This window comes from Seriola aureovittata, chromosome 19 (genome assembly GCF_021018895.1).
Source record: "Seriola aureovittata isolate HTS-2021-v1 ecotype China chromosome 19, ASM2101889v1, whole genome shotgun sequence".
Classification (NCBI taxonomy): Eukaryota; Metazoa; Chordata; class Actinopteri; order Carangiformes; family Carangidae; genus Seriola; species Seriola aureovittata.
Window position 1 is genome coordinate 22,132,501 of NC_079382.1, and position 17,347 is coordinate 22,149,847.

The following is a 17,347-nucleotide window of genomic DNA, read 5'->3' on the forward strand; positions in this document are numbered from 1 at the left end:
ACAGTCGCATCAGATTAATTCAATTTGTAAAAATATTCAAAACTTAAAATATCAAAAAGTTAAAAAGACTTAAAGAACACAACTTTTTCTTTTTTGTATTTGTCAAAGTTCTTCTTTACTTTATTGCATTTTTCTAATAACTGTGTTCTTTTCCCTAAACCTCCTCGAGGGACAGAGGGGAAGAAATTAAGTCTTAAAATGTCTGAAGCTAAATAACAGATGTGAAAATTATCAGTCAGAAAAACACACTTGTTTCCTTCAAAATAAAATGATCACAACACATCCGAGAGAACGTAGAAGAAGAAAAGCAAGCAATCAGCGGGATCAGTGAACCTGAACCTGCTGTTTCTACCGTATATGATCTAATCAATAACACAGTGCCCCTCCCACACAGCACGGCGGATACGTTTCACTCACCGATGGCGTACACGTGCGGCGGCAGCGTGCCCAGAGACCGGCCCCGGTACTGCTTGATGGTCTCCGGCGAGTAAAGCTTTGGGATGTCATAATACGGGTTCACTGCGATCAGGATGTTGGCTACAAACGTCTGGAGGAGAAGAAGAAGAAGAAGAAATCATTTAGGAACAACATTCATCAGCTGATAAAACCTACGATCTGCAGCAGCCACAAAAAACATTTATTTTCTACTTTTAAACCTGCATCATGGACTTTCCTACATTTCCCAGAATCCCACAGCAGGAAGGCATCAAATATCTTTTGTCTAAATCCACCATCTGTTGAAGCTCAGTGTCTCATAAAGCTTTGTGTGCTGCTCAGTGGCTTCACAGACGAGCCTCATTAACTCGCACAGTTGGGAGGAATCACAGGATCCTATTATATTCACCACTTTATTAGGAACACCTTGCTAAAGCTAATACAACAGTGCTGCAATAAATCCTCCTTCATGATGTTCAGTTTTGTTGAAACTCTTATTGGAGGCTTCTAATATTTTATCCGCCACATTTATATTAAAGAGCACAAACTAAATCCTAGATTAATATATAACACCACATCACAACTAACTACATCCAGTAAAAAGTCCATAAAATCCTCCCTGAACAGTTTCAATAAAAACTGAACTTTGACGTCTTTATGAAAGCAGAGAGAGAGAGAAGTTCCTGCTTCAGCCACTAGATGTCAGTGTCCACTAAGTCTGACCCACAGCCGACATCAGCCGCTTCACTTCAGAGGAAGACGACTGAGGACAGATTTCAGCTTTAGACCATGACAGAGACATTTAGAATAAATCTGAACATTTTTAAAAAGTGAGAACATTCTTTGGAAAATCAGGACAATTTACAAAGTCTGGACATTTTGGAAAACAAGGATGTTTTCTGAGGGACACATTTAGAGACTGAGAACATTTAGATTTTTTGCAAAGTGACTCTTTGGAGAATATTGTGTATTTTAAGAAGGCGGGACATTTTTACGGAGTGAGGACATCTTGTCTGGACACGGGAACCTTTTTAGATAATGATGAAATCTGTGGAGAGAGTTTATTTTAAGAACATTCTGCCTGGTTTCCTTTCACCCTCAGATCTGTTTGAGGGTTGAGTCCTGGTTTAGGTTAGTCCTGGTTTAGGTTAGTCCTGGTTTAGGTTAGTGGTTTAGGTTAGTCCTGGTTATGGTTAGTCCTGGTCTAGGTTAGTCCTGGTTTAGGTTAGTCATGGTTTAGGTTAGTCCTGGTTAAGTTTAGTCCTGGTTTAGGTTAGTGGTTTAGGTTAGTGGTTTAGGTTAGTCCTGGTTATGGTTAGTCCTGGTCTAGGTTAGTCCTGGTTTAGGTTAGTCCTGGTTTAGGTTAGTCATGGTTTAGGTTAGTGGTTTAGGTTAGTCCTGGTTAAGGTTAGTCCTGGTTTAGGTTAGTGGTTTAGGTTAGTCCTGGTTAAGGTTAGTCCTGGTTAAGGTTAGTCCTGGTTTAGGTTAGTCCTGGTTAAGGTTAGTGGTTTAGGTTAGTCCTGGTCAAGGTTAGTCCTGGTTAAGGTTAGTGGTTTAGGTTAATCCTGGTTAAGGTTAGTCCTGGTTAAGGTTAGTCTTGGTTTAGGTTAGTCCTGGTTTAGGTTAGTCCTGGTTAAGGTTAGTCCTGGTTAAGGTTAGTCTTGGTTTAGGTTAGTCCTGGTTTAGGTTAGTCCTGGTTTAGGTTAGTCCTGGTTAAGGTAAGTCCTGGTAAAGGTTAGTCCTTGTGACGTGTACATTAATGTGAGGAGGATCTGATCGACGGGATCTTTAAATAAAATGATTTGATATTGATCTTTGCAGTAACTCCTCACTACAGTCATTACATTATCATCTCTATTATCTACAGTATGTGGGTGTGAGCTATGTGACTGTAAGTGAACGTGCAGAAGACAGGTTTTGCATGTTGCAGAGTATGTGTGCGTGCATGCGTGTGTGTGTGTGTGTGTGCGTGTGTGAGTGTGTGTGTGTGTGTGTGTGTGTGTGTGTGTGTGTGTGTGTGTATGTGTGTGTTACATGCTCTTAATTGTACTTCTGGTTCAGTAAGCGGTGACAACAGGGGAAGCAGACATCTGTGTTTGGGTCCAGACATGGAGACGTGCAGAACTTTCTGAACGTTGTGCAGTAAGTGTGGACAGTACGAGTGTTTCAGCACTTCACTTCCTCACGTCAACACTTACATAAATCTTGTCTTTGCTGTATCTCACACGGACGTTGTTGAGCAGAGTGGCTTCATTCAAGTACATTAAAGAACCTGAGAGACACAAACGGGACAAAAACAAGGAGCAATGAAGGAAACACACGAGCTGCTTGAAGACACTTTACTGTAAAACCAGTCTGACCTAACAGGCTGAAGCTCATTTCACAGGCACCAAAAACTCGTCTATGTGATTAACACTGATTTAGAGAAATGTGCAGTTTTATCTCCGGGTAGAAAATAAAGATAGCTGTTAATGAAACTTCAATATTGAGAAAAAATGGAAGTAAGGAATCAAAATAAAGGTCTGCTTATGATTTATCAGCTGTTAGTGGAGAACTTTTCTGCTACAGCAACGAACAGTGGATTTATTCTGACTAAATGCAGAAAACTTTGGATTTGTTCAGAGCGACGTCTCTCGAGGACGAAGCAACTTAAACTGTGACGTTCATGTTTCTATCTGAGGCTTTAAACTGACAGATGGGGATTTATAGGAGTTTATGTCTAATATCTACAGTATATGTAATGAGTCACACTTTCTTCAGTAACCGGCATGAATCAGTGGGAAAGAGTCAAGAAACATTAGAAGGTAAATGATGGTAAAACAAACAAACTTACAGTTGTCCTCCACATGTTTGTTGACGTCGTCCTCTGCAGGGAAGACTTGGTTGATTGGAGCCAAAAATGTCTGGAAAAAAAAAAAAAAAAGAAAAGAAATATGAATCATTTAATGCTAATGCTACGTTAGCTAATTAGCAATAGCGAAACTTACAAATAGCTCCTTTATTATTTTTCTTGTGAATTTAATTCGCTGATTATCTGACCAGCCTTATTAGAACTGAAGAACAGAATCACGACGTGAATTTGAATATGTAACTGATGATTTAACTCCTTCATGTTCGTCACTGCTTCGAGTTAAATGTTGCTTAAACTTCGTATTAAATTTGAAAAGGATAAAAATTTAAAATAGAAAAACTCTTGTTCAGTTCAGTTATTTTGTAGGTTTTTGTCTTTTAATTCTTTTCCATTTTTTGGAAGTTTAATTCTTTCTGTTCAAACATTATTTTAAGTTTGAGTTTTGTTTAAAAAACAACTTTCCAGAGGCTGAAAACAGCTGCTGCAGCTGCTGGAGACTCGAGGCCTGATGAATTATTTGCGAGCAGGAGGAAACAGGATCAGAGTGAAGGGAGCCGCCACTCTGCATTATTAACCATCCAGTCAACTCGCTAAACAGAAGAAAAAAGATAAAAGTATTTGACTTGTGTGAATTTTCAGGTACTTGTACTTTTACTTGAGTATTTTCATTTGATGCTACTTTGCACTTTGTCACAATCAATCCCTCCGTCGTTTCAGCATCTATTCAACATCAGTGTGTTTGATGACCTCAGTGCCGGCTTCATGTCTCAGCCCTGGAGGACGCCGCTTAGTCACCGCATGATCCCATATACTGTTATATTCAGGGTGAGTTAGGCTGCGGTGGTGCTACACATTAGAGCTGCAACGATAAGACGAATACTTGATCAGTCCATTGAAAGAAAAATAATCTGCAACTCTCTTGATGAGAGTCCGAGTGATTTTAAAGCAGCTGTGATGGATGCAGGTTCTCAGTGAGAGTTTGATGCTTTTCTTGGTCTAAAGTTAAAGATGTCGACAGGATCTGACTGTTGGTTGAAGAATCAAGAATCAGGACTTGACTCGGATTGTTCCACCTCCACATTCCTCAGGCTGAAACCGAGCGTGTTGAGGGTTTATGAGGACGCATGTGACCTCAGTGTTTAGGAGCCCTGTGGGGGGTGTTGGTGTCATGTTTCTGTAATCTGTAGGCCAATCACTGCCAGCTCCTGTAGTCTCTCTCTCTCTCTTGCTCTCTCTCTCTCTCTCTCGCTCTCTGCAAGGCCGGCCCCATTCAATCTGCCCAATTAAAGAGCCAGTGCGGGCCTTCAGCGGGCCAAGGCCGCGCCGCCGTGCCAAGGTGACGTACAGTCGATTCATTCTTTCCAGCGGTGGCATGTTCCACATTCTCAGCCCAAACTGGACCGAAGACTGGAGGAGAAAATACAGCAGGAGGAGGAGGAGGAGGAGGAGGAGGGGGAGGAGGAGGAGGAGGAGGAGGAGGGGGAGGAGGAGGAGGAGGAGGGGGAGGGGGAGGAGGAGGAGGAGGAGGGGGAGGGGGAGGAGGAGGAGGAGGAGGAGGAGGAGGTGGGGGTCAATGGAGGTGACACGAGGCCAATAATCTGAGAGAAAAAGAAGCTAAACACTGTTAACCCTTTCACCACTGCCGGACTCCTTGTTCCTCTCGTCTCTGCAGATACTTCTTTATGACTCGCTGCAGAATGAATTTAGAACCAATCAGACGCCTCCTGATGTTGTTATGTGATGAATAATAATAAACATCTAAAGCAGCGTTTCTCAAAGAGCGGTCTGCAAGCGACCCCTGGTGGTCTGCGAGGAAATCTGTTAAAGCATCATGTTTTGAAGTGAGTGTTGTCTGCAAGCGACCACAGAGCCTGGTCGTGTGTTGTTTTCAATATTAAATCAACTCCTATGTAAATAAACAATCATTGTATTAATTGGCTGTTTGGCGTCACGACGTCTACGTCTCGTCACGTAGCTGCGTCAGGTTACAGTTTTTCTTTTTACGATTTACGTCAAATATAATCAGTGACATTTGGAGGGAAATGTGGATGAAGCTAACGAGTAGCTACTGATGAGACGGGTGGTGCGTTTGATGACATCCGGTCAGCTACATAAATAGCAACGCTAATTTCTCAGTGGATAGTCAAACTCTTCAAAAGGCTTTGACAACAAACGCACCATTGGCCGCCCCGAGCTAACGCCACCGAGCCACGAAGCACTAGCCTCCTCACTGAAGGAGTGAGTCTCAGAGAACGGGGGTTATAGGATAAGTAACTAAAGCTCTCATTCAGTTTGTGCCTCGTCTCCTTCACTTTCTCCCTCAGCACCAGTGAAGCAGATCAGACTGCGGACGCCCCTCAGAGACACACACACACACACACACACACACACAGTACAGGACAAAGACTGAGCCATTGTGACTGATAGTATGACAGGGTATCATGCTCCCCGTCTCTCTCCTGACGTCCAATCCCAGGAGGCCTGCCAGCGACTGAACACATCGTCAGACACTGGCACAAACTGGCCGCAGCGGGACAGACCGGACATTGTTCTGACACCGGACTGTTACAGGCCTCCGCTGCCGCCCGGAAACTGGCTCAGAGAACGGATCTGAGGAGAACGAGTTTCCATGTTTCCAAAGCTGCGGTTACACTGTTTTTGTTTTTTTCCTCGTGTTCCTTGTATGTGACACAGATCTGAAGGGTTTTTCTGTGGAACAGCAGCAACCAACAAAGACCATTATTACCCTGAACTGAACCGTCCTCCCAGGAAACTCTTGGAGTGCAAAACTCTCTGATCACGTGACCAACAAAAAGGCTCCAGCAAATCACTTCTATCCGTTCAGATCTAAACTGCCACAGATTCAAGATGCAAAATCAGATCTGAAGGCGTGAAAAGTTTCATGTGACGTCAATTTGAAACCCTCAGGAATCTCAGCGTCGCGGCTTCAAATCGATTTTTCCCCTGAGGAAATATTTCACCCGATTTAATATCCGGATGAAGAACGAATGGAAACATTGATGTAAAGGACAAATAACAAACCAAAGCTAAGAGCAGTAAACCGACCACGCCAATGACACGCCGTGTCGAGTACGTCGTTTATCCACCAGAGGGCGCTGACAAGTTGACTGTTCAACTGCAAAATGTCGTGTTCACCGTGTAACTTGGCACAATTCTTTTAAGAAATGAATCTAAATGTTTAAGTTTTTAAATGACGATGGATCAGTCAATATGCTGTTCATTAAAAATGTATTTATCCAACATCACGAGTGTCTGTTCCAGCTCATACTAATGTACTGCAGAGGATAAACACTGTTGTACAGAGCAGAACACGTGTCGCACATGAGCTCACATCAGAGAACAAGAGATCTGAAGAGCGGAGAGGCTCACCACATGTTGTCCTGCATGCCATCAGTGTGTGTGTGTGTGTGTGTGTGTGTGTGTGTGTGTGTGTGTGTGTGTGTGTGTGTGAGAGGCCGACTGTAAAGCATTTTGGATAAAGGCACCATATGAGTACTGTACTGTGTACTCCATTATCAGACGTGGTTTGTGTGGAGTGGCCCTTTAAGTTCCAACAGGCCGTGTTAACTTTATACAGCGTCATTTGAATGAGGTGCAAAGATCAGAGTCACAGTATCAGTATCCAGGTGGAGTGAACGCCCCTGGATACGGAGGATGGTGGTGGCGAAGCGTCGAGGAGGAGGGTCATAAAATCACATCATTGCGCAATAACTGATGTGAAACTGCTGATCGTCGAGCTGCGATACTTCTGCGCCGCAACTAAGGATTATCTCTAATTTCAATGAATCTGATGATTATTTGTTCAATTAGACGGTTGAATGGTCAACGTTTGAGTTGGAGAATAAGATTTTTGATTAAAATTATAAGATTTAAGAAAACTGAGCAGCACATGAAACTTTTACATCTGTTTTTGTTTAAAAACAACAACAAAAAACCTTGTAAAAACAGTTTTCCACAATAAATGTTCCCCACACACACACACACACACACACACACACACACACACACACACACACACACACACAACACACACACACACACACACACACACACACACACACACACACACACACTCACACTGAGATCTGTGTTCCCATTAGCCGGTGACAGGCCTGTGTTTTATAGACTGACAGTAAACAGAAATTAGCGAGGAGGCTGTTTGAAAGGGAACACTCAGTCTCAGAGGCCTTCCGGGGGAGAGATTACCACTGCGGACGCATAGCTTTATGGGTTACCACGGTGACGGGCTCTCTCTGTGACACTAAAAGCCTCTCAGAGGGCGACGCGGCAGCTGATCCGGCGGGGAGAGTGAATTAACGGTGAACGGGAGCCACTCGACGTCAGGCAGCTCTGATCGACTCGGCACTCCAGCACATTACACCTGCCGGCTGTAAACCGCAGCGTCTGCAGGTGAGTCACACAGTGAGTGATGCTTTCACTGCTTCAGGAACTCAGGCCTTTTCCTCCTGAGGATAAGTGACGCATTAAATCACGGCCCCAACACCTGGAAACTCACTTCACATCTAAGCGGCAGGTGAACGAAGGTCAGGTCGAGCTAAATCTTTCCAAAGACGTTCACATTAGACGATAATGTACTAAAGCTTTAGCCTGTAATATATATTGATTGAAGAATGTGATCTGGCTGAAATACTTCTACAGAATATCTCCGTCTTCTCTCCCTCTCAAACACAAGACAAACAACAGCCAGAACCGTCATTAAAGGTTATTCACCTCATTTCTACTTCCTGGATGAAAAGTGCATCAAAATATCATAAATATAAACGTTACAAAAACAGTGCATTGTGGGATACTTTGAGTCGACTACACAGACTAATGAACTGTTTCAGATACGACATTCAGCTGAAACATTTACCAGGAGTCACTGTCACAGAAACACATCAGCTCTCTGCACACTTTAACTCTAATGTCATGCTCCTGGCCGACATCATCGCCGCAGCAACAGCCGCCGAGGCTCATGGGTACAATTGTGCTATTGTGAAAAGCTGATTTGTCGGGGATGAAGGTGGAAAAACAACATGAAATAACTCTGTGTTGACGCGGAAATGATGGAACAAATGTCTCCACAACTCAATTCTCCCATTTTACACTCGACATCAGTGTGACTGACGGTTTGTGTTTCTCAAACGAGACGTGTGAAGAGATCCAGCTGCTGGATCTGTGACGCCGCCGCCGCTCGCTCACCTTTCCCCTCTGTTTGAGAGGCTCGATGGTGAGGCTGTCGGCTCCGATGTCCACTATGGTGCCCAGCTGGAACCCGTCCGCTGGGTGGGGCGCCCACACCGGCTTCCCATCCTCCATCGCACCGCTCTGCAGGCTCTGGAAAACATGACACACACACACACACACACACACACACACACACACACACACACACACACACACAGTCAGGGGTGTGTTTTCTGACACATTCAGGTGGTTGTTCATGAACTGAACTTCAAGGCACTTGTTGCTGTGACCTCACATCATGGCAGAGAAGCACCAATCACAGGCCTACACTCACTTTTGTTGATGCCATGATCCACTGAACGTCACTGCAGGAAAGACGCTCCATGAAAATCCAGTTGTTTCTACTTGTTTTAAACTTTTGACTCTTTGTTCCAGATGAATTGAATTTTGAATGAAACGAAGTAAAATATTATTTTTTCAGCCCTGGCATGTTTTTGTCTCCTGGTGATCCCACAATAAATATTTAATGGCTGTTTATTAATAGAATTAAAAACTTCTTATTTCACTGATATTTGCATTTTTAACAAATACAATATTATCACAGGATTTTTTAATAATATATTTCTATTGTTGTACTTTATGTGTTAGTTGTTTTTTTAAACAATATATAATTATATTATGTTTAAGTTTATTATGTCAGATAAATAAATAGATCTTTTATGTTTGATTTGTCACATGTGAAGGTAGAGTGGAAAGTCGGTCGGAGCCTAAAGTCATTATTGACTAAAACCACCGAGTGCAGCTGAGGTTTATGGGAAAGTTTTTTACTGTTGCAGGTGTTTGGTCAAAAACTATAAAGTATTAAACAAACTGAGATTTTGACCTGATGGTGGCGCTGCAGGGACAATCAGGTCACCCTGGTTTAATCAGGGGATCGTGATGTCATTAGGATTCATTCACCAAACTTTCATTAGAATCCATCAAACGGTCGTTGAGATATTTCAGTCCGGACCGATCGATCAGCGTGTGGCTGCAGTTCATTAACATCCACTTTCCTGTTTATTTCCATCAAGAAGCAGCCGGAGGGAGAGAAGAAGACAAACCCCCCCACCCCCCCACCCCACCCCACCCCGACCACAGACACTGTGACTGAGTGTTTACAGCTGACAGATCATGTGACGCCGTCATCATGTCTTACTCCTCACCTACTCTAACTCAATCAGCTTTAAGCATTAATCCAATACTGGAGGAGTAAGTTTATCGCCGGCTCGGAGCGTCCTGACCCCTTAATGTGAATGAGTCGGGGGGGGGGGGGGGGGGGGGGGCAGCCTGCCAATAAGATCTGAGACACTGAGCCAAGCGCTGTCTTACAGTTTCTATCCACACAGCTGTGAAGCGAATGACAACATGCAGCAGCCCCCCCACCCCACCCCCCCACCACACGCTGGCTTCCTGCCAAGCTGCAAACTCAATAAGAGCAAGTGTTCTATGGGAACTTAAAATAATTCCCTCCACAGTCGCTGCACTATCCGACTGAGACGCTGAGAGGCTCCCAAAATCAATTAAGGGAATTAAGTCATTATCAGCGGAGAACAATCGTCTCCTTTGTCGGAGTCGGTCCTGGAGCCGGAGGATAACAGGTCTGATCTCCTCATCAGACTCTCGGAGCGCAGTTGTGTCCGTGAGAGCAGAAACCAACCTGACGACATGATTCTGCGTGGAGGTCAGAGACGCCGCCCGGGAGCTAAAAGGTCACAGGTTCAAACAGTGTGTTCGTCAGGTAACCCCGAGCAACGCGCTGAAGCTGCTTCCTGCTGTAATCACTGTTCTTCATCAAGATGTTATTTTAGATGATGAAAGCTAATGTGAGTGGCGGAGGGATACGAGCGTGAGGCGGGAACGCTACTTTTAATAATACAACTACAAGCTGAGAGCTGTTTTTTAAAAAAAGACAGAAAGGAGCGAGAAAAGTTAGTTTTAGTTTGTCTAACAGAACATTCATGTTGGACGATTCTGCAAAACTCTGCATTACGTTCCATTACACTTTACACTTTAATTTCCCAGTTCGTCTTCAAACCGTCTCGTGCAGATAAAAGTGAAAGACATTATCCCTCCTGAATAAGCAGAAGAAAAAGGGCCTGAACTCCGTGGAGCTTCAGCCCGATTCAAAGAGTCTGAAGCCTGAAGGTGGGACGACTGAATCCAGACCAAAGGTTGCTGGTGACTTATTGTCCCGGCTGTAAAATGTCCCCAGGGAACAAAGCACCAGACTGCATTTCTCTGTGATATAAGAGGGAGCCATTCAAGGAGAGAGACTCTGCCCTGCTGAATCTGTCCTCTGGCTGCTGAGTGCCAGGCAGCAGGTCGGAGACAGGTCAGATTCTGCTTCATCACGGCTGTGAGTCAAATCTATGTTGATATATTCGATACTAGCCAGAGCCTGGTCTTTAGTTGCTTCCCATCACAGCACTAAACTCACGCACGCAGCCGGGCACAGTGTCGTGCAGCAGGTTAATACAAACATTTCAAACTCCCACAGGGGAACGCTCTTCTCTGAAACTGCAGCAGCAGCGAGAGCATTTCTCCAGAACAATGAGTAAGTTCAGTCGCATCAAGAGGGTTTGATACAGTCTGACTGCAGCTGCGTGAGTTATGAAAAGACAAGATCAAACCTGCTGCAAACACTCTGCAGCCCACACAGGCCGCCACCGATGCACTGAGCATCGACCAGCACACAGGAAGTGATGCAACCACCTCCTGCGCTGTTAAACCGGGTTGAGCAACACCAATAAAAACTCTTGCATGGATGGAAGATGAAAGTATCACCGGGGTTATAATGTGGGTTGTTCCACTCATTGATGATTTTGGGGGTCAAACCTCAGAAAGAACTCTACAAGAGAATCCCTTCACATTTGAACTGATTAGACTTTGGTGGTTAAAGGTCAAAGGTCACTGGTTCATACTTTCTGTGACTGTGGATGAACAGGGATGTGATCTGAAACTAGTCTGAGGTCTCATCTTCAAATGTCTGTTTTTTTCCGATTGTCAAAATCCAAAATATAAAAGTCTTCACACGTGAGAAGCTGGAGCCAGAGATTATTTGGTGTTTCTCATTAAACAGGTGGAACATTAACACTAATATCCGTTTATTATCAGAATGGTTATCAATTCATTTTCCTGTTGAGCGCCTTATTGTTTCTGCCCTAATTTACATAACTGAGTGACACAGTTTGATTGAATTGAAAGATTATTAATAATAAAACATTAATTGCTTTCTTATCTACTAATGATGAACTATTTTATCAACTGTGAATTTCTGACTTTAAACTTTAAACTTCTTCTTTCTGTTTGGCTGCAGACGACAAGAAATAACAACCAGAACAAATGAAAGGGAAAAATACAGAAAACAAAAGCTGCATTATAAAATAATACAAATTTAATAACTTAATAGGCCTAAGAAAGTATTTGTAATAAGCAGGTGCCATTCCTTCCTTTTAATCTGCTTGTACATTTGCATATAACTTCACTGAGGCAAGATGCAGTGATGCGTATGACTGTGTGCAGTCTTCACGCATCACCCCCAACGTAAACTTCAAGTCTGAGTTTAAACTTTAAAAACCAACCTCACTCTAAATTTAACATCAGACTGACACTGAATTCAAAGTCTCACCCAATAATTTCTGGTTTCACCGACAAACTTAAAACCCTGCAGCTGCAGAGGCGACAGGTCCCAGAGACCCAGACAGCAGCAGCAGCGAGCCTCGACTGCAGCTCATCATCACATTAATGCTTTTCTTTTTTTTTCCCACCAAAGCCTTAAACTAAAAGGGTACAGGACTAATCTATTTCCAGCCACTGGCCTAAATATTAAAATCCTCTGAGCAATTTGAGCTTCGCAGCCAACGTAAGGATCTGTCCGCGTCCTCTGGAACATCGTTTCCATTAACGTCCTCAGTCAGGTGAAAAATTAAAGACGCAAACGGAGCTGAGAAGTGAATATCTGCTGATGATTCCCAGAGCAGCCATCGGAGTGTGAGAGACGCTGCAAACACACACACACACACACACACACACACACACACACAGAGGCTTTATGCTAATGGTGGTTTCTGTTTTAAATTGGTTTGAGGATTTTGCCCTGAATGGAGATAATAACTGGAGGGAGAAAAAAGACAAATAAACTGGATGAATTTGTTCTTTTTGCTTTGGTTAAACAGTCGAGTGAATTCACACCAACAACCTGAGGAAATAAGTCTTTTTTAACCACTTTCACTTCAGCAGAAAGCAACTTATTCACTGCAGCTGTGTCAGCGTCAGGATTACAACAAGCACACGTGTGAATAATCGCCACTCAATATAAAATACCATTCACTATTTACACGAGTCACTTCTGTGTCTCATCCTCACATATCAACTCAAACCGATCAGATAAACGCCACAGACGCTCAGCGCTTCCTGTACGACCAGATGTGATGAGGCTACAAATCTCTGACTGATGTAGTTTTTATTTTTCAGAGAGACAGATGCTTTCACACCTTTTCAACATCTGGAGAGAGAAAAAAGCGCCTCAAGGGGCGACCAGCACAAACGCTCTGAGCGTCAGCTTTAAAGGGTCTGCGATTAATCTGTGATTATAGATCAGCTCTAGCTTCTATATTAATACTGTGAAAGTATCAAAGCCTCAGTCCACAGAGAAATGCACACAGCCTGTATTCAGAAACTGAGCCTTAAAACCAGCCGTCAGGACTTCTGGAACTTTGTGATGTCACAACGAAGCAGTCACCAGAGGCTCAGAGCCTCCTCTCTTCTGATTGGCTCACCGACCTGTTGTTACTAGAGCTCCAGAGAGAAGCCTGAGAGAGGAGATGTAAAACTACACTGAGATGGGTTTTTATATCTTCTTATGGATCAACACTTCAAATAAAACACAGAAGAAGAAGAAACATGGAGCTTTTAAAGCGCCTCATGTCCTTAAAGGTTCATTTTTAATTAATAATGTTTCTAAACTAACTGTACTCTGTATTTTCTGTAACGTACTTGTTTGGTGATGTGTGTGATGTGATGAATAAATAAAGGATGCTGTAATTATTAAAATATTAAATATGTTAATGTGTTGACAGATTGTTGCGCTGCCTCTAAGTGGCAAATAAACGTTTGAGTGCCTCCTGCCTTCATGTAACTGTAGATGGCTTTTAGCTTCATCCTGCTTTGTGGGGAGGAAGCTGGTGAACTGATGTATGATCAGGTGTTAACTGACAGAAGATCTGATGAACGTGTAAATGAATCGAAGGCGCCAGCTCTGCACAAATAATTTAAACTTCAGCAAAATTCAAACAGATGCGGTGAAACGTAAATCTGCTAATTCTGACACAATTAGCAACTTAACTGAATAAACCGAGTTTGACTTCTCAATAAAAACACCCTCACCGTGTCGGGATTTGCCTCATATGCAAACAAACGACGCAGAGAGGATTTTTGTTCTATTTTTCTTCCCCCTGTGCGTGAAAGACACACCTGTCCCGCACGGCGCTGCGACTGCGTCGACTGAGGCGTCCAGTATTTGGTTACAGAGAGTTTACATATTCAAACATACAGATGTTACAGTAGCTGCCAGTTGTTTGCTCTGCCGCGAAACGTCATGTTGAAATGGTTGAGTGTGTTAATCTTTCTGACAAAGGGGCAGAATCACTCACGTATACAAGGTTCATGTGAACGAATCTCTTCACAGATCAGCCAGTGTTTTCATGCACATGCACTGATTCCTCTAAGACGCAGAATAACTGCTGACAGTCGGTGAATGTGAGTCACTGGTGCGAACAGAAAAGTTGTCAAAGCTAAACTGTCCCGTCTGCGGCTGCCTCGGCGCACCGGCGCTGCAGCAGTGTGAACGCGAGGACGATGAGCATCAGTTCATGTAAATTTTCCCACGATGGGAACAATGTTTGATTCATCTGCTCAGCTGAGTCTGTTTAAACTGTGGCGCTCTCACTCCTCTGCCTCTTTATTAGGCCGGACTCAAACTGAGCTGGGGAGATATTTTTGGGATGCCGTCACGCTGGCAGCTCGTCGACGTGCTCTTTGTGGTATTTTCTTTTTTGCTCCTGGTTAATTTCACCTCACTGTGCCACATTTAAAAGCTAAACACACACTTGTTCAACATCCATTACTGAGCAGCAGGGCCGTGGTGGAGACCACCGAGGCCAAACACAAGCCAAGTGAAACACGCCGAACATGTGGGTTCATGGTCAGACTCAGACTAAAAGGAGGTCGAGACGAAGTCAAGAGTCAAGATCTAAGACTTGGCACAGTTTGCTCCACTGAGTGTCGTTCTGTTTGTTTAAGTCATTTACTGCATCAAGGAAATTTACCAAATATTCTCAAGTGTCAGATAAGTTCCTCGTCTCTGTGTCATGTCATTGAAGGTGGAATATCTTTGGATTTACAGCAGTTGTTCTGGTAAAACACGATTTTCTGACATTTTAAAAGACAACGAAAATATTCTTAATCAACTGAATTTAAATCATTTCACTGCATGTTGTCAGATCTTTCTTTTCTTTTATATCGTGACAAATCTCTAAGATGGATTTCTCTCAGCGACGCAGGAGATACGGGAATTTGGACTCATGATCTGGTTTCTTGAACCCTGGTTACAGCGCCGCTTCCATGAGGCGGATTTTAAAAGGGACGGTCAAGAATGAAGGGGGGAGGGGGGAAGAACCATGATGCACACTGTGAGAGCCTGAGACGACGACACACATCTGCTTCCACAGCAAAATGACCGATGGAGTTAGCCTTTAAAAGGTTGATGCAACGTGACGTCTCTGATGGAGAAAGGGGCTCCTGCACCTTCTTCTGATGTTTATGAAACATCAACACTTCACCGGAGCCGCCGCAAATATCTGGACTTGGCGTGACGTTGTGTTGTAAACCGGACAGGAAACAGTCAGCAAACAAACCAGACGTGCAGCTACATGAGCACGCAGCAGAGCTGAAGTGTGTCAGGGTGGACGGTCTCTTTAACAGAAAATCCTTAAAGCCTTAAAATGAGACAACGTGCTGGAGATCAGGGCAGTAATGAAAACAAACTGTGTTTGGTTTGGATGCTTGAGTTGCAGCATCTGTCGCTTTGTGAGTTTGAGGGGACGACACATTTCAAAGCAGCAGCAGCAGAAGAAGAAGAAGAAGCAGCAGCTCTGTGTGAATCGGCCTGCAGTTATGTGTGCCGACCCACTCCTCTGCTGACAAACAGCTGATTGTTGGTTCTGTGTCGGGGCTCTCATCGGCGTTCATCGGGTCACGTGGTGAACAGAGAGACTGTGATGTGTTCGCAGACAAAACCCCCCCGAGGGCAGATCGACAATAACAGAGCAACAGTCCACAGACTTCAGCCTGCTCTACAGTCAACACATTTACTTTACAACACTGTTCACTCCAGAACTACTGCTACATACAGCTGTCCAATCACAGGTCAGGTTTGACCGTTGTTTAGTTGTAATGTGTCGGATCTTACAATATTGTTAACTAGAATCACCTCCTCATGGTCGTATCCCTCCGCCCCTCAGACTAGTTTCAGGTCACATCCCTGTTTATCCAGAGTCATGTTAAATATTAACCATTTGTAAGTTACAGCTAATGTGAGGTCACGCTGACCTTTCACCTTTGACCCTCAAAATCTACTCAGTTCGTCCTTGAGTCCGAGTGAATGTTTTTGCCGAATTTGAAGAAGTTCCATCAAGGTGTTTCTGAGATATCACGTCCACCAGAATGAGTCGGACGGCGACATAAAACTTAATATTAAGCACTTTTTATAAATCTATCAAGTTAAAGTTCAGGTTTAAGATCAACTTTATCATCCATAAATATTATTTATTTCATGTATGGTTGAAAAGATGGACAAATATAATAAAAAAACACACCAAATAAAACACCAGAGGCCAGAAAAAGAGTGACGAGTATCAGCCAGTAAAAGCAGCCTGTTCACAAACACATCCTTTACTCTGCGATCTGGAGTAATGACGCCTCGTTAGATATCGGACTTCTTCAGCTGGGTTTGTTATTATTTGATTCGCTGGGGGATAATTAACAGCAGCCGCCGGCCTCAGTCTGATCTGATCGTTTATTCTCTCACTGTGCAGAAGATTGAGACTCGTTAGTGTCTGAGATGAATATCTTGTTTCCTCCTCTGACAGCGCTCGTGACCTTTGAACAGCTGCTGGCCTACATGTTGGTTATCTTTACACAAGATGTCATAATGGTTCTATTTTCTGTTAACGAGCCTCATGCTTCCTCCTCCTCCTCTTCCTCCTCCTCCTCCTCAGCTGCATCGTGACTCTCTTTTAATGGTAAGGCGGATGTAGAAACCAGACAATTCAAATGGTTAAAGGTCTAAAATGTAAAGTGATGATCTTATGTCATTACACCTTCAGTTCATGACATCCGAGAGCTCAGACGTTCAAATGTTTGGTAGAGGACGCTCTGATCAATTATGAACTAGAGCAGCAACAATTAGTCGATTAATCAATTAGTCTGTCGATAGAAACTATTCTTTTTTTTTTTTAAAAGCAGAAATGTCAAATAGTTTCTGGTTTCAGCTTCTTAAATGTGAGAATTTGATACTTTTCTTTTGTCACATGATTTTAAACTGAATCTCGTTGGGATCTGTGCGGTTGGTCGGACAAAACAAGACGTTTGAAGGCATCGCCATGAGCTACAGGAAATTATAAAAGGCATATTTCACTATTTACTGACATTTTATTGAGAAAAGAAATAATCATTAATCACGAGCAGGATAATGAAAATAATTGTTAGTTGCAGCTGTAATGTGAAACCAGTTTAAACTAAATTAAAACGGAC

At 43.3% G+C, this 17,347-nt stretch overlaps 1 protein-coding gene across 1 annotated transcript in view; it reads right to left on the bottom strand.

Moving 5' to 3' along the window:
- The window catches only part of myo6a (myosin VIa), a 112,022-nt gene that overhangs the window by 84,769 nt on the left and 9,906 nt on the right, over positions 1–17,347 (bottom strand). Inside the window, exons 2-5 of the mRNA XM_056404565.1 lie at positions 8,510–8,644; positions 3,269–3,338; positions 2,634–2,707; positions 418–547 (exon numbers count right to left, since the gene is read on the bottom strand). Of these exons, the coding sequence (XP_056260540.1) occupies positions 418–547; positions 2,634–2,707; positions 3,269–3,338; positions 8,510–8,626 (391 nt within the window). The 5' untranslated portion in view covers positions 8,627–8,644. The remainder of the gene's footprint in view (positions 1–417; positions 548–2,633; positions 2,708–3,268; positions 3,339–8,509; positions 8,645–17,347) is intronic.